The 27,486-nt window shown below is 54.2% G+C and overlaps 3 protein-coding genes across 15 annotated transcripts in view; 2 read left to right on the forward strand and 1 right to left on the reverse strand.

The window, feature by feature from the left end:
* Positions 1–207: 207 nt before the first annotated feature.
* On the reverse strand, positions 208–4,884 carry ATF5 (activating transcription factor 5). Of its 2 annotated transcripts, none has more exons than XM_004061200.5 (3): positions 4,746–4,884; positions 3,119–3,415; positions 208–1,718 (listed from the first exon to the last, which is right to left on the reverse strand). In XM_004061200.5, the coding sequence occupies exons 2-3, from the start codon at positions 3,294–3,296 to the stop codon at positions 1,048–1,050; spliced, it is 849 nt and encodes a 282-aa protein (XP_004061248.2). In that variant the 5' UTR covers positions 3,297–3,415; positions 4,746–4,884; the 3' UTR covers positions 208–1,047. The 2 variants fall into 2 exon arrangements, with proteins under 2 accessions (XP_004061248.2, XP_004061250.2); XM_004061202.4 differs by lacking the exon at positions 4,746–4,884 and adding an exon at positions 3,708–3,924.
* NUP62 (nucleoporin 62) lies at positions 4,149–27,199 on the forward strand. 9 transcript variants are annotated; one of them, XM_055369884.2, is made up of 4 exons: positions 4,763–4,817; positions 20,934–21,194; positions 22,679–22,938; positions 24,149–27,199. In XM_055369884.2, exon 4 carries the CDS (start codon positions 24,226–24,228, stop codon positions 25,792–25,794), a length of 1,569 nt encoding a protein of 522 aa, XP_055225859.1. In that variant the 5' UTR covers positions 4,763–4,817; positions 20,934–21,194; positions 22,679–22,938; positions 24,149–24,225; the 3' UTR covers positions 25,795–27,199. The 9 variants fall into 9 exon arrangements, with proteins under 9 accessions (XP_018870515.2, XP_030863062.2, XP_030863064.2 ...); XM_031007202.3 differs by lacking the exon at positions 20,934–21,194 and having other exon boundaries at positions 4,587–4,817; XM_031007204.2 differs by lacking the exons at positions 4,763–4,817; positions 20,934–21,194 and adding an exon at positions 4,588–4,729.
* The window catches only part of IL4I1 (interleukin 4 induced 1), a 39,638-nt gene continuing 16,802 nt past the window's right edge, over positions 4,651–27,486 (forward strand). For 3 of the 4 annotated variants that reach the window (XM_019014968.3, XM_004061199.4, XM_055369882.1), the window contains exon 1: positions 4,696–4,817. The gene's annotated coding sequence lies outside the window, so the exon portion shown is untranslated. Of the gene's footprint in view, positions 4,818–27,486 lie in introns of all 4 variants that reach the window. The other variant, XM_055369879.1, reaches the window with a different exon arrangement.

The following is a 27,486-nucleotide window of genomic DNA, read 5'->3' on the forward strand; positions in this document are numbered from 1 at the left end:
CAGCCTCCCAAGTTGCCGGGATTACAGGCGCACGCCACCACACCCAGCTAATTTTGTATTTTCAGTAGAGACAGGGTTTCACCTTGTTGGTCAGGCTGGTCCTGAACTCCTGACCTCAGGTGATCTGCCCGCCTCAGCCTCTCAAAGTGCTGAGATTACAAGGCCGCCTCTCCCCAGCTGCTTCTCTCAAAGACAAGATGCACAGGCCAGAGGAAATGTTTCGTTTTATTTTTGCTCATAACCTCCCAAAAAAATCAGTACCCCGACATCCCTCACCCAGACACAGCCCCTCTCCAACACCTTCACAAAACACTAATTTTTTTTCTCAGAGCTAAAATGAACACCCAGTCACCAACTACAGCCCTGCCCTGCCCCTCCTCCCACTGGCCTGCTCATCTTCCCACACTGCAAACCTGGCCGCCTTTAGCCTCCCTCCCTTAGCGTAGTGTCCCAAGGTCACCTAGCCTGCTTTTTGCCTGTAGGATATGGGTCCCCTTCTCAAAGCCCGCCCTGACTTACTTCCTCATTTGCATAGTCCTTCAGCTCTATCCTGTCACCACTCCACCCACCCCAGACAACCACCTGTAAGAAACCAGGTTTGAAATTCAAGAGACCAGGTTTCCAAGCTCCCAGCTGCTTCCCTGTGGGCCTCGGTGCCTCGGCTGTTATGTGACAGGCATAGACATTGACTAAGGCCAAACATTTCATGATTTGGATGAGAAAGGAGGGAAGAAGATCCAGAAATACGCAAGAGAGGTGATAAGCAGAGACAGAGGATAAAAGGATAAGAGTAGAGAGGAGTTGGGTGGTTTGGTGGGGAAGAAGGGTTTTTTTTTTTTTTAATAGAGACAGGGTCTTACTATGTTGCCCAGGCTGGTATTGACCTCCTGGCCTCAAACGATCCTCCTGCCTTGGCCTCCCAAAGTGCTGGGATTACAAGCATAAGCCACTGCACCCGGCCGAGAGGGGTTTGGAATGAAGGTAGAGGCAGGGGGATGAAGGCGCCAGAGCTGAAGACCAGCCCCCAGAAGCCACACCCCTGCCCTTCTAGCAGCTACGGGTCCTCTGGCTCCGGGCCTTGTACACCTCGATGAGCAGGTCCTTGACGTACTGGATCTCGCGCTCCACGGACTCTGCCCGTTCCCTCAGCTCGCGATTCCGTGCCTCCAGCCCCTGGCACTCGCCCTCCAGGGCCTCACCCTCTGCCCGCTTCCGCTGGCGGTACCTCAGAGCCGCCGACTTGTTCTGGTCTCTCTTCTTTTGCTTGCGGTCCCCTCGGGTGGTGGCAGGATGTGCGTAGGGGGCCAGGCGAGAAGGTTGAGGTGGAGAAGGAAGAGGGGGCTGCTGTGGCGGGGGCAGAGGCGGCATCCCCACCTCCCCCTGCCCAGCCTCGTTGCGGCAGTAGATGGCCAGCAAGTCCAGAGTATCCAAGACAGGGGGCTGGGGGAGGTCAAAGGAGGGGAGGGCCACGGGGAGGGAGGGGGCCGGTGGTAGTGGTGGTGGTGGTAGTGGCGGCGGGGAGGGTGGTGGGAGGAGCGGGGCATCTAGGAAGAAGTCTTCCATCTGTTCCAGCTCCTTCTTGAGGAGGGAGGCCATAGCTTCCAGGTCAGGTGGGGTTGGGGAAGGTTGGCGGAGGGTGCCTGGGGGTAAGGGGGGCTCCAGAGGGAGGAGAGCTGTGAAATCAACTCGCTCAGTCATCCAGTCAGAGAAGCCATCACCTGGGATTAAAGTGGGGAGGGACACAAAATTCCCTGAGTTGCTGGTCTTCTGCGTAGTTGGGTGCTGACTCACGTCTCATTCAGGTGCATCTGTCCCATTCATTCAGTAAAACAACTAACCACTGAACCATCAAACCAGTCAATAAACCAACAAACCAGTGAAGAAACCAATAAACCAGTCAACCAACCAACCAACAATCAACCATCTAGCCACCCAGTCAACCAAGCAGTCAACAAACCAACCAACCAACCAACCAACCAATGAACTAGTTGACCAATCAATCAGGGAATCAGTCAACCAACCAAATAAATCAGTCAACCCATTAATCAACCAATGAACCAGTTAACCAAAACCCAACAAATTAGCCAATGAAAGAATCAGTCTTAACCCATAAGAGGGTCCAGGGGAAAAAAAAAATTAAAAAAGAAAAAAAGAACCAGCCAACCAACCAATGACTCAAGCAACAGTCAACCAAGCATTTCTTCAACCATTCCAACATCTCCTTTACCGAGTACTCTGTATCTGTAGTGTCTCTATTTATTCTGTTCTTAAAAGGCAAACTAGATCACATTACACATACAGATACACAGACACATACACCTTGTTTCATCTTTACTCATTAATTATTGAAAACCCACTATGTGCCAAGCATTTGGGATACAGTAATGAATGAAATGATTCCTGCCTCCTGAGGGCTTCTGCATATGCAGTTCCCTCCAACTAAAATGCTCTTCCCTTGGGTGTTTTCCTCATTCCTTCCCTACTTTTTTTTTTATTTTAAGGGATAGGGTTTCACTCTGTTGCCCAGGCTGCAGTGCAGTGGCATCATCTTGGCTCACTGCAGCCTAGACCTCCCAGGCTCAAGCGATCCTCCCACCTCAGCCTCCCAAGTAGCTGTGACTACAAGTGTGTGCCGCCATGCCTGGCTAATTTTTTTTTTTCCTATAGATATGAGGTCTCACTATGTTGCCCAGGTCCTGAACTCCTGGACTAAAGCAATTCTCCCCCCTTGGCCTCCCAAAGTGCTGGGATTACAGGCCATCATGCCTGGCTTCCTTCCCATCATTTATGCCTCAGTCAACATGTTACCTACTTGGAGAAGGTTTTCTGGCTACCCATTCTATATTAGGTCCTCTTTGTCATTTTGTAGCTCAGCTGCTAGGTGTTTTTGACTTATTCCCATACACTCTCATTTAATTTATCTCTGGTCTACTCCCCACAGTGTGAGCTGCTGGAAGGCACAGACCATGTTCTTCTTTTCCCAGCCATATCCTCAGCACCTAAAACAGTGCCTGGCACATTGTAGGCACTCAATATTTATTGAATACATGGATGAGTTCTTCCTCCCCCATCTTCCCCTGCCCTCCACTCCCCAGCTCCACCTTCCACCTGCCCTTACCTGCCAGGGGCTCTCCCCCCACTGGAAGCCCGCCCTCCAGGGCTCCCCCAAGGACCTCATAGGGAGCCAGGGGGGCAGGGGCCGGGGGGAGTTTCCCATAGTCTACGAGCCATCCCAGCCCGCTAGCTGGGAGCAGGGCCCTGTCCAGCTCCAGCCCCAGGGTCGCCAGGAGTGACATGGCTGTAGCACAGGTGCTGGGCAGTGATGGCAACAGGAGAGGCTGCACCAGCAGCTGGGACGAGGCTCTGGAGGATGCTCAGGTGGGCGAAGACAGGCACCAAGGCGAAAGTGGAAGACCTACACGCGTGAGACAAGAGTGGGTGGGGTCAGGACAGCGTCATCCACCGGCCAAAACCAAGGGGAAGCTAAGCCACACCCCCAGGCACGTCCATGAGGCTCCTCCCTCCCCCTTCCAACCACCGTTTAGAACACTAAGCCTCAGCCTCTCCGAATTCTAAATTTGCCCTTTCTTTACCCAAATCTCTGAGCCCCACCCACTCCCAAGGGAATTTCTTTAGGTCCTAAAGTAGGACCGATGCCCCACCCCTTCCCCCAATACAAAAACCTAAAGGTCTCCCAGGGCAATTACCTTAGGCCCCTCCCATCCAACTCAGAATATTTCGCCTCAAGGAAAAACTCAATCCCACGGACATTTTCTTCCAGCCACGCCCCTTCCTCTAAAATATTTCCTTTTGGCCCCACTGCCTTCCTAGCTTCCATCCCAAACCAGTTCCCAGGGGAACTGCCCCAGGCCCCAGCCCTTCAGCAATGTTATCCACTCAAATCCCACTCCTCGCTCTGCCGCTGCCCCTCCAAGCCCCGCCCCTCATTGTTTATTTAGCTCCGCCCCTCCCCCATTCCCCAGAGGCCCCGCCTCTTTGTCCCATCGAAACCCCACCCCCCAACTAACGGTTGGTTTAGCCCCGCCCCTTCTCACAATCTGCTTCCGAAATACCACCCATCGTGACGACAGTGGTTCTAGCCCCACCCACTTAGAGGGTTGCCTCTGGGTCCCGCCTTCTGCCCTGCCAATCTAAGCCAGTCCCCGCCTCAGCAGGTGCCTGGTTTAAAAGGAAGGAAGCTGGGCTGTGAGCCAAAGCAACGTGGGGCAGGGAGGGTGGAGGAGGGTAGAGCGGAAAGGCGGAGAACGGCTACCCGAACGCCACCCGTCCACACGCGGCTCTGCGCCGAGGGCCAAAGCGCATGCTACGTCGCCCGAGCGGTCCAATTGCCTTTACACCTCCGCCCTCTTGGGGATCAGTGCGCATGTGCGGCCATTCAGGGTCCGCAGCTCTTTCACTACGGGGCACTGGTGGGCTACTGCGCAGGAACAACCAAGCACGAAGAATCGTTTAGAAAAAAAAAAAAAAAAAACACCCTCCCCTGGAGTGCGCAGGCCCAGCTGCACGCGGGCTGACAAACATCGAGTCTAGAACTCTCCCGCCCGGCCCCGGGCCCAGTGCGCATGCGCAGCTGCGCGCCTTCGGCCCACCGTACTATTACTGCGCCTGCGCGACCGTGATTCCCCGCTCGCGACTCCCCACCCCCCAGGGCTCCCTAAAGAGGGCCACGAGCTGCGAAAGGGCGGGAAAGGCAGTTGGAGAAGGAGAGGTAAGCGGTTACTCACTCCATGGCTGCAGCAAGGAGAGGCGGCGGCGGCCTCGGCTGAAGAAAGGTGGGAGCGGAGAGCGCAGGCGTGGTGAGCGCGGAGACGGGCCGGGGGCACAAACGGGTCGAGGCTACAGAGCCATGGCCGGGGCTACGCAGGCAGAGGCGGCGACGCTGTAGTGAGAAGAGACTGTGATCCGAGGACAGGGAATGAGGCGGCCCCGGGGACTGGGGACAGATATATTACGGGTGGCGCAGCACGGCCCCCCCGGATCCTTCCGCGCCCCGCCCTCGCGCGGCCCCAACCGGGAGGCAGCCGGGTCCCCTCCTCCTGGGGATCAGGGGATCCGACCCTTTCCTTCCCACTCCTAGGGTCCGGGCCCCTCCTCCCTCTCAGCTGGGGATCCGACCTCCTCCCTCTGAGCCGGGGATCCAGCCCTCTCCTTGTGGCTCCGGGGTCTGGTTTCCTCCTCCTGACTCTAAGCTCTGGTTTCTTTCTCTTTCTGCCTCTGAGGTCTGGGCCTGTTTCCTCCTGTGATTTTGAGGATCCAGCCTCATTCTCTTCCCGCAGACCTGCACCAGTTAATTTCTCTTTCCCTTTGCCTTGCTTGCAGAATTTCCTGCCAGTCACTTTTCACCTCTTCATCCCCCAGCTGCTGACTCTGAGAAACCCTCGTGGGTTAGAGTCCAGCATGAGTCACAGCACTCTCCCAAACACAGACCTGCCAGGATGGCCTCGGGCAAATAACTTAAGTTCTCTTACTTCATTTCCCTATCTGTAAAATAAGAAAAATCAACTCGCCTGGTGGGTTTATGAGACTCAAATAAGACGATGTCCGGCAAGCCTTATGCACAGAGCTCAACTCATACATTCCTGTTCAACTTTTTTTTTTTTGAGACGGAGTCTCTCCGTCTCTGTCGCCCAGGCTGGAGTGCAGTGGCGCGATCTCGGCTCACTGCAAACTTCGCCTCCCAGGTTCACGCCCTTCTCCCGCCTCAGCCTCCCGAGTAGCTGGGACTACAGGCGCCCGCCACCACGCCCGGCTAATTTTTTGTATTTTTAGTAGAGACGGGGTTTCACCGTGTTAGCCAGGATGGTCTCAATTTCCTGGCCTCGTGATCCGCCCGCCTCGGCCTCCCAAAGTGCTGGGATTACAGGCGTGAGCCATCGCTCCCGGCCTCAGCATATTTTATTAATAGGAACTCTGGGGCCCAGTCTCATTTCTTCCTTACCACTTGCAAGAGCCGCAGACGTTGGACTGTCCAACACCTGCTGTCATTTTTCTGTCTCCCTCATCCCTCTAAAGTGTCTGTTTCCAGCTATCCTCATCTTCCATTCCAAATGATGGGTGCCCAGGCCCCATCCCCTGGCAGGGATTCAGACATCGAGGCCCCAGCTGCGTCCTTTTCTCCATCTCTTGCCCTTGGCTTCCTTTCAAAACGTCCTTCAGCCTCCACTGGATAGGAACTATCTCCCAACCCTGCCAAAAATGGAAGATACCCGTTTTCGTTTAGTCAGAGGGTAGCCATCTTGCCCCTTCTCATGCACTGGGCCCTCCTCCACCAGCCGAGGTGGATGTCGGTCTTTTCTCTGTTGCAGAAACCCACCTTGTCCCATCCACATCAGGACATCCCAGCTGGAGTTCAACCTTCATCCCTTCTGTGGCAGTTAGGAGACTGAATCCAGGTCCAGAGAAGGTGGAGGAATCCTGATATTGAGCATTACACACAAGCTTCTTTCTCCTTCTTTACCTGTTGCGGGCAGGAAGTCCTTGGGATCTGACCACCTTCCCTTAGAGCACTTACTGTCCACTCTGCCAGTTTTTGTGCACTTGCCCTATATTTTCTTGGGCCTATAGGGGCTGTGTTATCACTGAGGCAGTATACAGAGTAGCAGCTAAGAGCATAGACTGAGCTTGTCCCACCCGTGGGCCTGCATGCAGCCTAGAACAGCTTTGAATGCAGCCTAACACAAATTTGTAAACCTTCCCAAAACATGCGAATTTTTTGCGATTTTTTTTTTAAGTTCATCAGCTATCAATAGTGTATGTTATGTGTGGCCTAAGACAATTCTTCAGTGTGGCCCCAGAAGCCAAATTTTATACATCCCTGGCATAGACTCTGGAGCCAGATTATATGAGTTCAAAACCTGACTGCACCCCTCTTACTAGCTGTGTGACCCTAGCCATTTCCCTTCCCTGTGCCTCAGTTTCCCCTGTGGTACGAAGTGGCATGAAGAATACCTACCTCTGGACCAGGCACGGTGGCTCATGCCTGTAGTCCCACCACCCTGGGAGGCTGAGGTGGGCAGATTGCTTGATCTCAGGAATTCGAGACCAGCCTGGGCAACATGGTGAAACCCTGTCTCTACCAAAAATACAAAAAAATAGCCGGGTGTGGTGGTTTGCACCTGTGGTCCCAGCTACTCATGAGGCTAAGGCAGGAGGATCACTTGAACCCTGGGGTGGGGCGGAGGTTGCAGTAAGCCGAGATTGTGCCACCACACTCCAGCCTGGGTGACAGAGTGAGACCTCGTCTCAAAAAAAAAAAAAAGTACCTACTTCTTAGGGCTGTTACAAGGATTAAATGAGTTAATCCGTGTCAAGCAGTTAGACTAATGCCTGGGACACAGTAGGTGCTGCATAAAAGTGGTTACTGTTATTGCTGTAATTAAGGTGGATGTGTTCTAATTCCATTGCTGTATAGATTTTTGAACAAAAGCAGATGGAATTAAGGGTAGACTGTTGGGCAGACTGCCAGTGGTAAGGACGCACAGACATGCCCTATCTCCCCCGCCCCGCCAGCAGAATCTTTTCCTGCAAAGATCTTTTAGATTGTACATGGGGACTGGGTTTGGTTTGGTTTGGTTTGGTTTGGTTTTTTTGAGACAGAGTCTTGCTGTGTCGCCCAGGCTGGAGTGCAGTGGCATGATCTTGGCTCACTTCAACCTCCACTTCCCAGATTCAAGCAATTCTCCTGCCTCAGCCTTCCAAGTAGCTGGGATTACAGGCGCCCACCACCACGCCTGGCTAATTTTTGTATTTTTAGTAGAGACGGGGTTTTGCCACGTTGGCCAGGCTGGTCTTGAACTCCTGACTTCAGGTGATCCACCCACCTCGGCCTCCCAAAATGCTGGGATTTACAGGCATGAGCCACCACACCCAGTCTTAAGCAAGACCTAGCTTTTTTTTTTTTTTTTTTTTTTTTTTGAGACAGAGTCTCGCTCTGTTGCCCAGGCTGGAGTGCAGTGGCGCCGTCACAGCTCACTGCAACCACCGCCTCCCGGGTTCAAGCCATTCTCCTGCTTCAGGCTCCAGAGTAGCTGGGATTACAGGCATGCACCATCATGCCTGGCTAATTTTTATATTTTTAGTAGATACAGGGTTTCACCATGTTGGTCAGGCTGGTCTCGAACTCATGACCTCGTGATCTGCCTGCTTCGGCCTCCCAAAGTGCTGGGATTACAGGCGTGAGCCACTGCACCCAAGGGGGTTATTTTTTAAATAAAATTTTTTATTTTGGAATAATTGTAGATTGACTCAACAGAAAAGTTGCAAAGATAATACGGAGAATTTCTGTATGCCCCTCACTTGGTTTTTCCCATTAACATTTTACATTACTTTGCCACATTTGTCACAACCAAGGCAACATCAGTATGTTACCATTGACCAAATGCCATTCTTGATTCTGACCACACTTGATTCTGATTTTGGTGGTTGTTACCTAATGCCCTTCCTGCTCCTTCCGGATGCCTTCAGGATGCCATGTTATATTTAGGCATCATGGCTCCGCAGCCTCCTCTGGCCTGTGACTGGTGTTAGACTTTCCTTGTCCTTCATGACCTTGACAGTTTGGAAAAATGCTGGTTGGGTATTTTATGGAATGTGCTTCCATTTGGTTTTGTCTCAGACTGGGATTGCGGGATATTGAGAGGATGGCCAGGTAGGATGCTTTTTTTTTTTTTTTTGCTTTTTTTAGTAGAGATGGTGGGGGGGGGGGTCTCACTATGTTGCCCAGGCTGGTCTTGAATTCCTGATTCCTGGGCTCAAACGATCCTCCTGCCTCACCCTCCCAAAGTGTTAGGATTACAAGCCTGAGCCACTGTGCCCGGCCTGGGATTTTTGTTTTGTTTTGTTTGTTTGTTAATTTTTTTGGTTTTTTGAGACGGAGTTTCACTCTTGTTGCCCAGGCTGGAGTGCAATGGTGCCATCTCGGCTCACCGCAACCTCTGCCTCCTGGGTTCAAGAGATTCTCCTGCCTCAGCCTCCCGAGTAGCTAGGATTACAGGCATGTGTCACCACACATGGCTAATTTTGTATTTTTAGTAGAGACGGGGTTTCTCCATGTTGGTCAGGCTGGTCTTGAACTCCCGACCTCAGGCGATCCACCCACCTGGGCCTCCCAAAGTGCTGGGATTACAGGCGTGAACCACCGCGCCTGGCCCGGCCTGGGTAATTTTTAATAGCTTGGTCAGTAGGAGAATTGCATTGCTGGCTATGTGTGGTTTATGCTGGCTGCAGAGGTGTCTGGGCAGGGACTCTGCTTCCCCTCCCCACCCTTTTGCCGCCTTCTCTCTCTAGCTATTGGGTCCCACCCACTTCAGCCCAGCCAGACTTAGCAGCTGGACTCAGGGTGAGTGGGTGCCAGTTGGCACCCTTAGCTCTCCAGCCCCTCCCAGCCTGTTCTAGTTCATAGCGGGTCATCAGTGGTTGCCTGCGACCCTCCTCCCCAGATATTCGAACCCTGAGTCCCCTCGTGTGCACATTCCTGACCCAGGCCTGTGGCCCCTTGAGGACTCATGTCCTGGCCTCCCCCAGCCTCGAGCTCCCCTTCAACTCCTGAGCTGGGGCTTGAAGCAAGGGTGGGGCTACTGGGGACTCTTTTTCGGTGCGGAGGGGCCTGGCTTGGGGAGTGAGGCGGTGGTTGCAGGCAGGTTGCATCAGCCCTGGCTGTTTGACTGGGGGGGGGAGTTCGGGGATTCTCTGGGGACCCCAGCACACCTGGCAACCGCTCCCGGTTAGCAGAGCCTTCGATAAGGGAGAACCCCCGCACAGCAAGAGTAGGGGGGGTGTGGAGAGGGAGGGAGATCAGCCACCAGTGCAGGACCCTGAGAATCTGAGGCTCGATGCCAAGAAGGGGCCTCAGATCACAGAGGCTTGTTAGCAGGAGACAAGACTGAGGTCCCGAGAGGTAAGGGGGGTTGTGAAAATCACAGTGCCAGTTAGATGGGACCTCAGCCTCCACCATGCTGCACAGCTTCCAGGGCCCCAAGGCCCATGGTATAGTCTCTGGGAGGCCTCCAAGCCCCGACCCTAACCTCAGGCCTGCTGCTGCTCACGGTTGCCAGACGCTATCGATTCCTGCCTGCACCTGCACCGTGCCATCGCCCTGCTATTGCCGCAACTCCTCACTGCTTTCCCAATCACGGTGGCCTCCTGGCATGATGGAAAAGGCTCCGAGTTTTGCATCAGACAGACCGGGGTTCTGGTCCTGAGCCCAGCACTCAGTTGTAGACTGGAGTGGAGGCAGGGCCGTCATCTGCCGAGCCTCGGCTGCCTTCCGCAGCGTGGGTCAGAGCATGGGCCCTAGAGCCAGCCTGCTGGGTTCACACCCCAACTCCACCACTTCTGTGACCCTCAGCAAGTGGCATGCTCTGTCTATGACTCAGTTTCCCCTCCGTAAAATGGGGATGAGATGGTCTATTGCAGACGGTGGTTTTGAGGATTAAATGTGTAAATGTGTGTGAAATACCTAGAGTGGGGCCTGGCATAGGGAAGTGCCCTGTGAGCGGTAGTTCCTGCTCTGGGGCCTGGTGTGGGAGCGCTGTGGAGATGGCATCAGTGAAGCCGGCGGCTGCCGGAGCCCAGGTCTGTGTGTGATTCTCCTCTGTTCCCGCCACGTCTGCTTCTGCTTTCAGATCCGCCGCGTGCAGATGTCTGCCTACGTGACTGCTCCCCCGAACGCTTCGAGGGCAAAGTCAGGGCCCTCCTCATTCCCAGAAATGTTCCCCACAACCCCCCGCCCTGTGCTGCTATTTCCGTAGGCATCAATACATTTTCTAATGACTTGCTCAGCACAGAGGCCAGCGAATGTGATACTGAGGTCCCTGAGAGGAGCCAGGGAGGGTAACTGGGTCACGCAGGCCAGGGGTGCCGGGGTTGAAGGTGGGAGTCCTGGCAAACAAGGGCAGGTAGGCCAAGGCCAGCTCAGTTGGGGAGAGGATGACGCGGGGGCTGGGAGACAGCACAGGCTGCCACGTGGCCCACAGTCCTCCAGAGCCCCTTCCCTCCCTTGTGCCTGCCCTTGTCCCTTCAGTAGAAGCAGTCACAGCTCTTATGCAAAAAAAAGGGACACAGCAAACTGATAACAACTGACACCAGTGTCCTAGAGCCCAGGATGCCATCACTCACCGCTTAGTGGTCTGGGACAAGATACTGTACCCCCCGACCTGTGGTCACCTCATCAGTAAAATGGGCACAATCATAGAACTACCTCGGGGCAGTGTGGAGGGGCAGGGGGTTGACATGGGAAGAGGCCTGGACCGGTGAACTGCTGACCACCTCGGGCCCTGTGTCAGGCCCAGAGGGAGGGGTGGCTCCCAGAAGCACCTGGGCCCCTGAAAGGCACCGGGGCCGCAGCAACACTGGCAGTGCTGGTGGTGCAAAGCTGCTGGTTTCACGGGAGAAGCTGGAAATCCAGTTTTGTTTTGTTTTTTCTGTGAGATCCAAGTTTTAAAGGTAGGCAAGTAATTCAGAAAAACCTGGAAAACCCCAGCAAACCACCAGTGTGGACAGGACTCAGGCTGCTGGCCCTCTGTGACTTCCCCTCCCCACAGCTGTCATCCTCTCTGTCCATAGCAGAGAGCAAAAGGAACTGAGCCCTCATTCCAAGAGTCTCCGAGGATTGAGACTGGTCCCCTCTGTGCTGGACTTCACAAGCAGTGAGACGGAGCAGGGCTTCATTCCGACACAGCCCGGTCCCATGTGAAGGAGGGGAGGACAGTGTTTCTGGGGAGCAGAGGAGGAGGCCTAAAGAATCCTTCCTGAGGTTCAGGATGCCTGCTGGAAGTGGGGCTGGTGTCTTAATTACTCTCTTCCTAATCCCCATGCCCCCAGCCAGAGGCCACCAGGAGCACATTGCTCATTGCGGCAGGAAGACTGTCCCCCACAGGGACTCGCAGGGCACCTCAATAAGGAGGCGTTTGGGCTAACTTGAGGAGTTGGGCTGTGTCAGGGGCAAGCCCATGACTTGCATCTATTTGACCTAGAGCCCGAGAAGCAAAGGGAGCTAGTGCCGGGGTTAGTTGAGAAACAGCCAGCAGCTCTGAGTCAGGAGGGGTGTTTGGTCATTTCTGTGGTTTGGACATCATGTTGTCTGTGTTGAGGCGTGATTCAGGAGTGGGCTTGTCATCTTGGTCCCTCGTGGTCGTGGTGGCCTGGCCTGGGGCCCTAGGGCCCTGCCGTCAGGGCTGCTTTCTTGCAGCAAATGCGCTCATCCTGCCAAGATGGAAGGGAGGTGAGAGCCACCGCTGTGTCCAGAGGAGGCAGCTCCTGCGTTCGTCTGGCCCAGGATATGTGGTTCCTACAGGGTCGCTTGGGCACGGAGGAAAGTACCCGGGCTTGAGCCCAGCCAGCACTCATAGGATGGATGGTCATGGTCGGAGCTGCGGGGAGAGGCAGAGGTGGGGAACCATGGTGGGAGGGCCTCACGGGACCCCTAGGCTCCCTAGGTGCCCCCTCAGTGGGCACAGGGGTACCCGCCATGGAGAGTTTTGAGGTCAGCGGCCATCAGAGCGCCAGGCCTTAGCCCAGTTTGATGCAGACTCCTTTGTCCTCTTCTTCCTGACCTACCACAGAGCAGGAACGTATGGGGGTTGGCGAGCAGCGGACGCCCCTCTCTTCCCTGCAGGCGTCTCAGGCCATCATCTGCAGCTGGGGCGGGCGGATCATCCTGAATTGGATTTGAGAGTGAAGCCCAGGCTGGTCTGGAAGGTCATGGAGATGGCCCAGGAAGTCTTTGGAGAATGGGAAGGGGGACTGGATGAGGCAGGGGACGGTGATGGTGGTGGCAGTGGGGAGCAAAAAAAGACCATGTTTTGGAGAGGTTCGGTGCGGTTAGGAGCTCAGCTGTGGGGCCAGACACCTGGGCCGGCCCTTACTGGTTGTGGGACTTTACGCAGGTGACTGAAGTCCTCTCCCCTTTCTCAGTTTGCTCATTTATAAATGGGAGCCATGATAGTTTTGCTTCGTCACATTGCTGGGGGAAAAGTGAGCGAGAACAGGTGAAGCCCTGGAAACGGCCCAGCGCGTGAGAAATGCCATGAAATGTGGGTGTGGAGATGGCCGCCAAGGCAGGAAGGGGCTGTGTTTGCTTCCAATTCTCATAATGAAAGCCACCCTGCCCCCATCTTCTGGCTGCCTTCACCTGGTTCCCAGAGAAACCTCCATAGCAACCATCTCCACCACAGCCCGGCCTGGGCCCTTCCCTCCTTCCCCCACCAGCATCACTGCCTCTCCCCGGGGAAGCTGATGTTGACAAGAAGAGGGGCTGCGGAGGGGGCACAGGTGTGCGCCGTTCCTCCCCCGCCACACACGCCTGTCCGCTGCTCTCAGAGTCCCTCAGCCCTGATGCCTCAGTCCCTCTCCAGGCCTTGATGTCCTGTGCCTGCACCGCCAACCAGAGCGTTTCAGCTCTAGGCTCTTCCCCAGCCTGTTCTCAACCAGCATTACCGGCCTCCCCAAGGAAGGCATGGGCCTGCCCTTAGAAACTCTGCCCAAGCCGTTGCCCTCGGGGTAAAGTCAGCTCTGAGCCTGACGCCTATCCGCCTCCACAGCCTTATCGAGGCCTCTCAACCCCTTCCCAGCACCCCCTGGTTGGTTGGTTGGTCGGTTGGTTGGTTGAGTGGCTTTATTGAGATACTGTATAATAATCCATATCCATTTATCAGTGTCCAACTTAGTGGCTTTAGTACGTTGACAGAGTTGTGCAGCCATCACCACAGTCAATTTTAGAACATTTTCATCACGCTAAAAAGAAACTCCTAGGCCGGGCATGGTGGCTCACGCCTGTAATCCCAGCACCTTGGGAGACCGAGGTGGGCGGATCTCAAGGTCGAGAGATTGAGACCATCCTGGCCAACATGGCAAAACCTCGTCTCTACTAAAAATACAAAAGTTAGCTGGGTGTGGTGGCACGCGCCTGTAGTCCCAGCTACTTGGGAGGCTGAGGCAGGAGAATAGCTTGAACCCGGGAGGCGGAGGTTGAGATGAGCTGAGATCACGCCACTGCACTCCAGCCTGATGACAGAGCGAGACTCCGTCTCAAAAAAAAAAATTAGCTGGTGTGGTGGCACACACGTGTAATCCCAGCTATTAGGGAGGCTGAGGTGGGAGGCCCACTGGAGCCCGGGAGGTTGAGGCTATGAGCTGTGATTGCACCACTGCACTCCAGCCTGGGAGACAGAGTGAGACCCTGTCTTAGAAAAAAAAAAATTTTTTTTTTTAATGCAGTAGGTAGAGGGGAAAAAACTTTCAATACAAGGGTAAGAAATAAAAGTTACTGGCCAAAAAGGAAGAAGCCTTGGCACCAGAGTATTCCTCAAATCTCTTCCAGTCCTATTCTTTTATATTAAGAGCGAGCGGTGGTTCTAGAATCTTCCTTAAAATCTCTCTCTGGCTGTTTCCTAACTTTTCCATGGTTGTCTTAGCTGATTCGTTTTTCCTGTGGGGAAAATTGCTGTTGGTCCCGCGACCTGAGCTCCTTTGGCAGCTTCTGGGCCTGGGGAGTGGGAAGGAGAAAGTAGCTGCTAATTAGCCGTCAGGTGACTTCAAGGGAAAGGAGGAGAGAAGGTTGAGAATCAGTGAATCCACAAATCATTTAGCTACTGCCTTGAGGCCATCCTGTGTAGCAAGTGGCAGAGGCAGGATTTTGGTACCCTGGGCAAGTCGCCCCCTCTGAGGGCCTCGGTTTCCTCATCTACCCGGGTGAGGAGAATAAGACTGCTTAAAACGATTTCTAAGATACCTAAAGAACAGTAGAGAACAGTGCATGTAGCAGGCGGCCTTTTGTGAGCAGGTGGGGATAGTGCCAACCACGCTTTTGTTTACACGCACAGCAAGTCTCTGCAAAGATGTGCAACAGCAGCCTGTCTCCAGGGAGCAGGGCTGGCGGGCTGTGGGACTCAGGGAAGACAGGCCACACTATTCCCTTTTGTACCTTTTGAGCTACAACAATGTGAACATACTACCTATTCACAAAATGAGTTAATTTGTTTTTTTGTTTTTTTGAGACCGAGTTTCACTCTTGTTGCCCAGGCTGGAGTGCAGTGGTGTGATCTCGGCTCACTGCAACCTCCGCCTCCCAGGTTCAAGCGATTCTCCTGCCTCAGCCTCCCGAGTAGCTGGGATTACAGGCATGCACCACCATACCTGGCTAATTTTGTAATTTTTTTTTGTAGAGGTGGGGTTTCTCCATGTTGGTCAGGCTGGTCTCAAACTCCCGACCTCAGGTGATCCGCCCCCCCACACCCCCCCCCCGCCCAGCCTCCCAAAGTGCTGGGATTGCAGGCGTGAGCCACTGCGCCCGGCCTAGCTTTTATGTCTTTAAATGCCCACCAATGTCACTGGGTTGTGGCAGCGTGGTGCGGCCTCCTGGGTAGTGAGCACACGGGAACATTTAGGCATTGAAACATCTGAACATGCAGTAAAAGTTCCAGTGACAGCCTGGGGAAGACAGCTTGATCCATCACAGCTTCTCCCCCGAGGAGCTGACAGACACACAGCTACACACACCCTGTTCCTTTGTCTCCACACAGGTCCTTAATGCAAGTCGGTTATGCCTGTAGGTTGAAAGGCATCAGGGAGGAAAATGGGACCAGAATGCCAGGTGACCTAAGGAGGAGAGAGAGAGGACAGTTGAAAACCCACAGGTATCCCTGTCCCTTCCTCCCTCCCTGCTATTGGGGATACCTGGTTCTGTGGAGGAGAGGTGGCCTTTTGGTGGAGGTGAACATGTAGGGGTGGGAGAGAGGAGCTGAATTCCATGTCACAGATTTGGCTTAGAAAAGCAACCCTCGCTGGACGTGGCGGCTCGTGCCTGTAATCCTGGCACTTTGGGAGGCAGAGGTGGGAGGATGGCCTTAGCCCAGGAGTTGGAGACCACCCTGGGCAACATAGTGAGACCCCATCTCTACAAAAAATCGAATATTAGCTGGGCATGGCGGCGTATGCCTGTAGTCCCAGCTAACGGGAGGCTAGGGCAGGAGTATCATTTGAGCCCAGAAAGTCGAGGCTGCAGTGAGCTGTGATTATACCACTGCACTGGATGACAGAGTGAGACTGTCTCAAAAAAAAAAAAAAAAAAGAAGAAGGAAAGCAGACCCTCTCCATGGCTTTGGGTTTTTGTTTGTTGTTTTGTGTGTCTTTGTTTTAGACAGTCTCGCTCTGTTGCCCAGGCTGGAGTGCAGTAGTGCGATCTCGGCTCACTGCAACCTCCGCCTCAGCCTCTCGAGTAGCTAGGATTACAGGCACACACCACCACACCGGGCTAATTTTTGTATTTTTAGTAGAGACAGGGGTTTCACCATGTTGGTCAGGCTGGTCTCAAACTCCTGACCTCAGGTAATCCACCCACCTCGACCTGCCAGAGTACTGGGATTACAGGTGCGAGCCACCATGCCTGGCCCACTCTGTTTTCTACCAATGGGGTTGGCCATACCCCAGGCAGGGTAGTTATGTAAGAGAGCAGGACAGGGAAGCCCAGGCCACCGCCAGCTCCCGCCAGGCGACTGCAACAGTCTCCTCACTCCTCCCACACAGAGTCTCGGTGAGTCTTTCCGAACATAACCCAGACCCTGACCCACCGGAGCCCACTCATGGTCTCATGCTCCCAAGGCACTCTGGTCTGGCCATTTGGCCTGGACCGCTTGAGCATCTGCCTTGGCTAAGGTCCGCTTAGGAAGGTGTTGGTCAGTTGACTTCAGTTCTTGAAGGGCAGACTTGGAGCTGATCTGTTCTTCAAGGTTTAGGTGGATTTTCTTTGACGCAAAGGAAAGAGGAACTGATTCAGGAGACGATTAAGAAGCAGAGTAGTTAGACTTGTGGAGTTTGCAGATGGAGAATCCCAGCACTAGCACTCATGGAGATGGTCCTGGCCAGAGGTCCCCACGGGAGGGCAAGTAAGGGAAGGCAGTGTTGGAGGACGGCGTCCGAGCCTCAGCAGGAATCAAATTTCCCTGGGCTGGGCCCAGCCCATCTCTGATCTCCCCTTGTTTCTCTCCTCTCCACTCCCTCACTCTCTGCTCTTTTCTGCCCTGTTCTGGTCTCTCTGGTTCCACCGGTCATACTTCCCCCAAATCTGAAATAACGAATTCCATGGGGAAAGGGGAGGTCCCACGGAGACAGCTCCGCACCCTGTCCATCTTGCATCTGGGCTCTGCGTTGTCAGTAGTGCCACCAGGTGGCTGTCAGCCAAATGCCATGGGCCTTTGTTCAGGTGCCTCCCAGAACTTTTTTATTTGTTTGAGACGGGGTCTCGCTCAGTCGCCCAGGCTGAAGTATGGTGGCGTGATCACAGCTCACTGCAGCCTCAAACTCCTGGGCTCAAGTCATCCTCCCACCTCTGTCTGGGATCACAGGCACACACCACCATGCCAGGCTAATTTTTGTTTTTTTGTTTTTGAGACGGAGTCTCGCTCTGTCTCCCAGGCTGGAGTGCAGTGGTGTGATCTCGGCTTACTGCAAGCTCCGCCTCCCGGGTTGATGCCATTCTCCTGCCTCAGCCTCCCGAGTAGCTGGGACTACATGCACCCGCCACCACGCCTGGCTAATTTTTTTTTGTATTTTTAGTGCAGACGGGGTTTCACCATGGTCTGGATCTCCTGACCTAGTGATCCGCCCGCCTCGGCCTCCCAAAGTGCTGGGATTACAGGCATGAGCCACCGCGCCCGGCCTAATTTTTGTATTTTTAGTAGAGATACAAAAATACAAAAGATACACCATGTTGGCCAGGCTAGTCTCGAACTCCTGACCTCAGGTGATCCACCCACCTCAGCCTCCCAAAGTGCTGAGATTACAGATGTGAGCCACCACACTTGGCCAACACTTAATTCTAACATCTTTTCCTCAATGAAACCCTCCCGTCCCAGGCAGAATGTCAAGACTTGGCCCTGGAAAGCTCTGGTTTCCCATCATGGGGCTGCTGTTTGCTGGGTGGCCTTGGGGAGTCTGCACTTGTTTCCCACCCAGGAAGGGCTCGGTGTGCTGGAGTGCAGTGTTCTGGCACAGTGCCGGTTACACAGTAGGTCCTTAGTAAATGGTTGTTACTGAGTCCCTACTGTGTACCAGGCACTGCTGCAGGTGCTGCGAATACAGCAGGGAACAAACGGAAATCTGGCCCAGTGGAGCCGACACCATCCCCACCGTTAGCCTTCCCCTGTGTTCGGAGGCAACCTTGTCCTTCCCTCCCGTCATATATGGCCTATCGTCGCTGGGTGTCAGTGGCAGTCCACCCACACACATCCACAGTCCTGGCAGGGTTGCCCCAGCACCAGGGGATGTCTGGATTTTCAGAATCACACCTCACTTTCCTTTCTGTACCAGCCGCCTTGGTCTCCATGCACAAGGGCAGACCTGCCCCTGACCCCAGCCCCTTTCTCAACCCCAACTCTGCTCTGTGTATTCCCATCCACCTATCTAGATTTCATTCTGTTCTTTCTCCGTCGTCCCTCAACCTGCCGCCATTGGTTTCTAGTGGCTGCTATAACAAGTCATCACAAATGTAGTGGTTTAAAGCAACACAAATGTATTTTCACAGTGCTGGGGGTCCAGAGTCTAAATGGGTGCATGGTGTGTGGTTCCTTTGGGAAACTCTAGGGGAGAGGCTATGTCCTTCTCTAGCTCTAGAGGCCAAAGCCGCCTGTGTTCCTTGGCTTGTGGCCCCCTCATCTTCAAAGCCAGCAGCACTGGCTGTGTCTCTCAGTCCATTCTTCCATAGGCACATCTCCCTCTGACTCCTCCTGCCTCCCTGAAGAACCCTTGTGGTCACCTGGGGCTCACGTGGATAAGCCAGGGTAACCTCTTTATCTTCATCACATCTGCAAAGTCCCTTTGCCATGTAAGGTCACGTTGACAGGGTCCTGGATCAGAGTGTGGGCATGTTTGGGGGCCGTTTTTCTGTCTACCCCCCCACACACATAACACACATCCTTCCTAATTCTTCCTTTCCTTTTGGTCCAAAGCTCAGGTCTCCTGTATTCTTTCCCAGGCACAGACTCCTGTCCCAGGCATCTAAGGAAAGGGGTTGGGGGCCGGGCACAGTGGCTCACTCCTGTAATCACAGCACTTTAGGAGGCCAAGGTGAGCAGATCACCTGAGGTCAGGAGTTCAAGACCAGCCCGGCTAACATGGTGAAACCCCGTCTCTACTAAAAATACAAAAATTAGCTGGGCATGGTGGTGCACGCCTGTAATCCCAGCTACTCGGGAGGCTGAGGTGGGAGAATTGCTTGAACCCGGGAGGCGGAGGTTGTAGTGAGCCAAGATCGCGCCACTGCACTCCAGCCTGGGTGGCAGAGCAAGACTCCGTCTCAAAAAAAAAAAAAAAGAAACTGGGACTTGGAGTGGCACAAGAATCACAGATGGAGGTAAGGTAGTAGAGCTGACTGAAGGCTGGGGTGACAGCAAAGAACCCTGGTTCTCACAGATGGGGGTGGGATATGCCCACCTGCATTCAGATGATTCCGCATCTGAATCCCAAGCGGGTCTTCCTCCGGGTTCCCAGGGCTGTGAAGGCACCCGTGTTGTTTGAAACTCAAGGGTAAATGTTGGGGCAGGCAGGAAGGGAAGGGACTGGTGGCTTTGCCAGCACTTTCCTTGGTGACCTCAAGGCAGCGCTTCTCTGGAGCTGTGTCCTGCCTGGGTGAACTACAGATGGTCACAGCCACCCAGCCCTGAGCACAGGCCCAGGCATACCCTCCTCCTTTCTCTGGAAATGCAGCACTCCCTCAGTTTGGGTTCCTCCCTGCTTCCCCCACCTCCACCAGCACCGTCAGCTTCTTTGGTAAGGAAACTCTCCCCTTTGGCAAATGTGGTAATTCCGGGATCAGAGCTCGTAATAGTTTGCATTTGTGAGAAACTTCCCAAGTTCTAGTATTTGTGGCTTTTTGTTTTTTGTTTTTTGCCTCAAACTCCTGGGCTTAAGCAATCCTCCTGCCTTGGCCTCCGAAAGTACTGGGATTACAGGTGTGAGCCATCATGCCTGGCCTGTCACTGTTAACCTGGACAGACCCTGTGGTCTTGGTTCAGGCTTTGGTGACTGGGAACAGACCCCGTGGTTTTGGTGCAAATTTAACACTTTGCTCAAATTGTGATGCTGTCCTCTCTGAGTTCCAGTTCGGGCCTCGGGCTCTTGGCCTGGACCTTCTCCCAGTCTTCTCTAAGCCACCTGGCCTCCAGCCTCTACCCCTACGGTCCATCCCCCACACCCATAAAGTCCGCCTGTGGCTCCCTCAGTATAATGCCCGAACCGTTAGCATGGTGTGTATGGGTCTGCCACATTCTCCCGCCTGTCACGTGGCCCACAGTCCCCAAGACCACCCTCCGGCTCAGTGATGAGCTAAGACTCACAGAGCTCAGCAAAGCTTTCTACTCACAGTCACGGTCACGGTTTATTATGGAGAAATGATACAGACTGAAAACAGCAAAGGGGAGAGATGCAAAAGCCCCAAGGGAGACCAGGCACGAGCTTCCAGCTGTCCTCTGCAGGTAGAGAGAGTCCCGCGGACAGCGCTCAGTTCTCCCAGCAACAGCGTGTGGTAACGCTTACGGAGTGGTGGCGGCCCGGGTTGTGGGGAGGACATGGCGCACCCGTGTGGCTGAACTGAGGTCTGCTGACTCCAGCCCCTCCAGAGGTCGTGCTGATACTGTATGACCCAAAGCCCCCACTCTAGGTCACAGCGTCAACATGGACTCTCTAGAGTGGCCTGGGGCCCCAGGTAAACAAAGGCGCTCTTATCTGGCAGCACATTTCAAGAACATAGAGATTCTCCTGGAGCTGGTCAGGGGCCATTTTCTCTCTTTGGAATGTGCAGATTTGAACAGCCCAGGCTTGCCAAGTCACTCCTTCACACATAAACATCTCCCTTCAGAAGCACCAGATCACTTAGCACCCAGAGGCATGTCTGCTGTGTCGGCCCCCCTGTCTTCACACAGGCCTTTCCTCCTGCATGGACAGTGCCTCTCCCCCGCCATCCTTTCCCTGGCTGATGCTGCATCTGCAACGCTCAGCTTCTCCCTGGAGCCTGCTCCCACAGCATGTGGCCCGGCCCTGCGCCTGCCCTGAGCCCTGGTTGTAGAGCTGACATTTGACTCTGGCTGCCTTGAGGGCAGGGGCCGTGGCTTAACCAGCCACTCTGGGCTTCACTTTCCTCATTTGTCAAGTGGATCTGCCCCAAAGTTTGCTTTGAGGAAACGGTGAGTAATGGTAGGTCTCCTTTCTTTCTTTTTTAGATGGGGTCTCACTCTGTTGCCCAGGCTGGAGTGAGTGGCACAATCACAGCTCACTGCAGCCTCCACCTCCCTGGGCTCCAGTGATCCTCCCATCTCAGCCTCCCAAGTAGCTGGGACTACAGGCGCCTGCCACCACGGCCAACTCATTTTTGTGTTTTCTGTGTAGAGACAGCATCTCGCTATGTTGGCCAGGCTGTTCTCGAGTTCCTGGGCTCAAGCGATCCCCCCACCTCACCTGGCCATATTACATCTAAACTGCGTGGATCAGGGCTGGATCAGTATGGGTTCACCATTGTGAATAGATCCCTGGCACCTGAAGTATTGGAAACCAACGTGGCACTTAATAAATGGTGAACTGTTGGCCGGGCGCAGTGGCTCATGCCTGTAATCCCAGCACTTTGGGAGGCCGAGGCAAGCGGATCACCTGAGGTCAGGAGTTCAAGACCAGCCTGGCCAACGTGGAGAAACCCCGTCTCTACTAAAAATACAAAATTAGCCGGGCGTGGTGGCATGCGCCTGTAATCCCAGCTACTCGGAAGCTGAGGCGGGAGAATCGCTTGAACCCGGGAAGCGGAGGTTGCAGTGAGCCGAGATCATGCCATTCCACTCCAGCCTGGGCAACAGAGCGAGACTCCCGTCTCAAAAAAAAAAAAAAAGAAGGTGAACTGTTAAGCCAGACAAGTCCCCACAGAAGATTGTTTTCCTTGTAGTTTTTTCATAGTTGCAAAGAGCTTTTTATAAATGCTCTTGGAAATTTTAGCTACAACTTATTAATAGCAAAAGCTTTTTTAAGCTGAGTTCTTGAGAACTGAGATGTGTAGGTGTAGCTGCTCAAATGCCTTTAGCTGCCAGTAACAACACACCGGCTTGAGGTGGCTGAGCAGTGAGGACTTTTGTTCTGTCCCACAACGGGAGGAATGGATGTAGGCCGGGCCAGGCCCCAGCAGTCCTGGGGGCTCAAGCACTTGCCATGGCCTCTTGAAGAGACCTTTCTCAGAATCCCCCAGGAAAGCTTTATGAAAATGCCAGGGCCACAGCATCCCAGCCCCGGAGAGACTGGCTTAGTGGAGCTAAGTGTATTTTGAATGCTCCCAGTCAGCGGTGATGGACACCCATTGAGATCCACTGCTTAGACAAGGCAGAGCGTGTGCAGCTGGCCCTGGGGTCATCTCCCCAGACTTGCTTGGCTGTGTGGAGAAGGAGGAGCAGACGAAACAAAACTTAGGGGCCTGTGAGGAAGCAGAAGGGTGCAGTGGAAGGGGTGGGGGTAGTGAGATAGGTTGCCTCTTACTCAAGCTGGAAGGGGATTTCCTGAGGACAGACACCAAGCAATTTAAAAACTGGCCTGGAGAGAGGGAAGAGGAAACAGACCTCATGGGTGTTTCTCTGGGTCAGGCACTTGGCTTCTCAGTCTTGACTTTGATTATTCTTTTGTTTTTTTGAGACAGGGCCTCCCTCTGCATTTCCAGCTTTTAGAGCTGCTTCTGCCTTCCCTGGCTCCTGGCTTTCTCACATCTTCAGATTCCAAAGCGCATCACTCCAGTCTGCTCTCGTCACCACAAGCTTTCTTCCCTTCTCCAGTCAGTCAAATCCGTCTTCTAAGGATACTGGTGATCATCTTTAGGGCTCACGCCTGTAGTCCTGGCACTTTGGGAGGACAAAGAGGGAGGATCGCTTGAGCCCAGGAGTTGAAGACCAGGGCAACAGAGTGAGATCCCATTTCCACAAAAAATAAAAAAGATTATCCACGCATGGTGGCATGCACCTGTAGTCCTAGCTACTCTGGGAGGCTGAGGTGGGAGGATCACTTGGGTCCAGGAGGTTGAGGCTGCAGTGAGTTGTGATCATGTCACTGCATTCCAGCTGGTATGACAGAAAAAAACCCTTTCCCAAAAGAAAAAGAAACCACCCCTATTCAGCACTCCCTCTCACCCTTTCCTCACCAGGTAACCTTTGACCTTCCTGCTGATAGATGGCACCACTGGGAGATTTTTCAGTTAGACATTACCAAAATCAAGTCAGTTTGAACTGAATGGAAATACTGTGGCCCATGGGTCTTCTGGGGTGCTCTTTATCCCTCCCCCACCCCCACCCATCTCTGGTGGGGCTCATGGTCTCCCGTGATGTCCCAGTGTCTACAAATGGTTGAGAAGGTGTCCAAGGGAGGCCCAGGTGCAATCCTCCACACCACACCTACAGGTGAAGGGGGCAGCTGCCTCCCAAGCCTGGAGAAAACCCCAGGGGAGGCTCCAATTGCCTGGCTCAGGTCTCAGTTTATCCTTGAGCCAATCACTGCAGCCAGGGCATCTGTGCTCTGAGCACATGGGTTTCAGACCCTCCCCTGAGTTAGGAGGAGGAGTTCCAGCGTCCTCTCCTGCTCTTAGAGAGTGCAGGTGTGGGCCTGGGGGGCCTTCAGCAACCCAGACCCTGCCATCCAGCCTGGGTTCCCGGCCCCATCTCTCTGAGGTCCAGAGAGGCCCTCAGGGTGGCAAGAGCTGATCCCGCTCACACCCTGCTAGAGTCAGCCAGGGAACCTCACTGGGTCCCACGCGGGGAGCAGGTCCTACAGCTGTTCTTGTGTGTCCTAGTCCCGCTTGTGGCAGTGCCTCAAATCTGATCTCCTCAGGCTGAGGTGGGTCCAAGGTCCTGTTCTCCCGCCTCATCCTCCACAGAGTGGGAGCTTTCCACTGTGCTGAACATGGCCACGCATGTCCCTAGCACCCCGGCTCCTCGTACCTGACCCCTGGGGCGTGCTTTTGTGCTTCTGGATCCTTCTCGATGTAGCAGAGCCTAGTTTAGGTTACACGGCATGCATCATTATCCCATCCCACCACTCTCCAAACCGACTGTGCCCAGTCATGCCACTGAGCTTGCCTTTCCAAAACTGCCATCTGACAATGTCACTTCCTCTGCTTTAGAAATCTTCCCAAGGCTGCAGACGCCGACGGATTTGCTTTGGGAGCCAGAGTAGCTGCCGCCACCAGAGTCCGGAGCCATGAGCGGGTTTAATTTTGGAGGCACTGGGGCCCCTACAGGCGGGTTCACGTTTGGCACTGCAAAGACGGCAACAACCACACCTGCTACAGGGTTTTCTTTCTCCACCTCTGGCACTGGAGCGTTTAATTTTGGGGCTCCCTTCCAACCAGCCACAAGTACCCCTTCCACCGGCCTGTTCTCACTCGCCACCCAGACTCCGGCCACACAGACGACAGGCTTCACTTTTGGAACAGCAACTCTTGCTTCGGGGGGAACTGGATTTTCTTTGGGGATCGGTGCTTCAAAGCTCAACTTGAGCAACACAGCTGCCACCCCAGCCATGGCAAACCCCAGCGGCTTTGGGCTGGGCAGCAGCAACCTCACTAATGCCATATCGAGCACCGTCACCTCCAGCCAGGGCACAGCACCCACCGGCTTTGTGTTTGGCCCCTCCACCACCTCTGTGGCTCCAGCTACCACATCTGGAGGCTTCTCATTCACTGGTGGAAGCACGGCCCAACCCTCCAGTTTCAACATTGGCTCAGCAGGGAATTCAGCCCAGCCCACGGCACCTGCCGCGTTGCCCTTCACTCCGGCCACGCCAGCAGCCACCACAGCAGGTGCCACACAGCCAGCTGCTCCCACACCCACAGCCACCACCACCAGTACTGGGCCCAGCCTCTTTGCGTCAATAGCAACTGCTCCAACCTCATCTGCCACCACTGGACTCTCCCTCTGTACCCCTGCGACCACAGCGGGCGCCCCCACTGCTGGGACACAGGGCTTCAGCTTAAAGGCACCTGGAGCAGCTTCCGGCACCTCCACAACAACATCCACCGCTGCCACCGCCACCGCCACCACCACCACCAGCAGCAGCACCACCGGCTTTGCCTTGAATTTAAAACCACTGGTGCCAGCTGGGATCCCCAGCAATACAGCAGCTGCCGTGACCGCTCCACCTGGCCCTGGCGCAGCTGCAGGAGCGGCTGCCAGCTCCGCCATGACCTACGCGCAGCTGGAGAGCCTGATCAACAAATGGAGCCTGGAGCTAGAGGACCAGGAGCGGCACTTCCTCCAGCAGGCCACCCAGGTCAACGCTTGGGACCGCACGCTGATCGAGAATGGAGAGAAGATCACCAGCCTGCACCGCGAGGTGGAGAAGGTGAAGCTGGACCAGAAGAGGCTGGACCAGGAGCTCGACTTTATCCTGTCCCAGCAGAAGGAGCTGGAAGACCTGCTGAGCCCACTGGAGGAGTTGGTCAAGGAGCAGAGCGGGACCATCTACCTGCAGCACGCGGATGAGGAGCGTGAGAAAACCTACAAGCTGGCTGAGAACATCGACGCACAGCTCAAGCGCATGGCCCAGGATCTCAAGGACATCATCGAGCACCTGAACACGTCCGGGGCCCCCGCCGACACCAGTGACCCACTGCAGCAGATCTGCAAGATCCTCAACGCGCACATGGACTCACTGCAGTGGATTGACCAGAACTCGGCCCTGCTGCAGAGGAAGGTGGAGGAGGTGACCAAGGTGTGCGAGGGCCGGCGCAAGGAGCAGGAGCGCAGCTTCCGGATCACCTTTGACTGAGCGACAGCAGCCCTGGGGCCCACAGGTCCCTAGGGAGTTCATGAGGGGAATGCGCCCTGTTGTCTATAGTTTGGGGTTGTGGCAAGATACTTGTTTGTTTCTTTCTTTCACATGACTGCCCTTGACATGATCGCTGTGTGCTTTGCATTTTTCCATTTAGGAGGGTATTCTGGGCCTTCTGCCCAGGCAGCAGCCTCATGGGTGTGGCTTCTGTGGCTTTCATTTGAGTGTCTTTGGCCCCTTTTCACCTACTGCGACCACCCACCTCATCCTGGCTCAGCCTGGTGATGGAGAAGTGCTGATGGTCTTGGTCCCAGCCAGGGTCGTGGGGGCAGCCACTCTCTCCAAAGCATAGTCATAGGTGTCATGAAAAAATACCAAATGTAAGAGAACCTCCAAGTCAGGGTGCAGTGGCTCACCCCTGTAATCTCAGCACTGTGGGTGGCCAAGGCGGGCAGATCACTTGAGGTCAGGAGTTCGAGACCAGCCTGGCCAACATGGTGAAACCCCATCTCTACTAAAAATACAAAAATTAGTCAGGTGTGGTGGACGCCTGTGATCTCAATCTCAGCTACTCGGGAGGCTGAGGCAGGAGAATCACTTGAACCCAGGAGGTGTTGCAGTGAAGCAAGATCACACCACTGCACTCCAGCCTAGGCAACAGAGACTCCGTCTCAAAAAAAAAAAAAAACTCCCAGGAGACAGCAGCCTAGTTTTCGAGTATGAGCTGTGTGCTTGTGAAAGCTAACCATGCTAACCGCCAAGGCAAAGCAGCACAGTGTGAATAGAACAGAGCGGGATCAAGAATTTCACAGAAGACAGGTCAGCTGAGGGGCCTACACACACAGGGTGTTGAGGAACCACAGACGGGCGCTGAGAGGCCTGCCTTTTGCCTGGCCCAGGCTCACCCCCACCTTGGGCCTCACCTCCTCCAGGAAGCCTTCCCAGCTACCCGAAGCTCAGGTGGCCTTCTTGCAGGTCCCCGTAGCACCCTGAGCCTGTACCTTGGGTGGCACTTGCTATGCTATCCTGTGCTAGCCGTTTGTGCCTCGTCTCACTGTTAGATTGTGAGCTCCCATGGGCTCACAATGACCCACTGTCATTCCCCGTGTGTCCCCAGCCTGGTCCCTGTCACATTTGTTAAATGAAAGAACAATGAAGCCCAGTATAACGTCAGTCCACAGAAATAGCCACAGCTTCCAGTAGTGGCCGTAGACTTGGCTCAGAACTTCGTGGCACCAGAGTGATTCTAGTCAGTTACAGTAAAATCCACTGTGTGTGGAAGGCAGAAGCCAGCAGTTATATCCCAAGCATCTTTTGTATTTGTCTTTATACTTTGCTGAATTCTCTGAAATACCTATTACCATATGTTGCTTTTCTAAATAAATGTATTGTGAAACCAAAACAGCTGCTGTTAATATGGATAAATGTTAGGAGGAGAAAGCTGAGTAAAAAGAGCAGGTTCCAGGAGACTCTGCAGGGGTGCCATTCACATGAAACGCACAGGCAAGCAAATGAAGTAGTGCTTGCATAGACATAGGGGCATGCAGTGAAGCAGCTTTTGTTTGATGAGACAGAGTAATAGACAAATGCAAATCGTGGTTTGCTCCGGGAAGGGTGGTGCTAGTGGTAGAAGAGGAACACACGAGTGAAGCTGCCACGGGGAGTGGGCTCCAGGTGTTTTGTGACAGT

This window comes from Gorilla gorilla, chromosome 20 (genome assembly GCF_029281585.2).
Source record: "Gorilla gorilla gorilla isolate KB3781 chromosome 20, NHGRI_mGorGor1-v2.1_pri, whole genome shotgun sequence".
Lineage (NCBI taxonomy): Eukaryota > Metazoa > Chordata > Mammalia > Primates > Hominidae > Gorilla > Gorilla gorilla.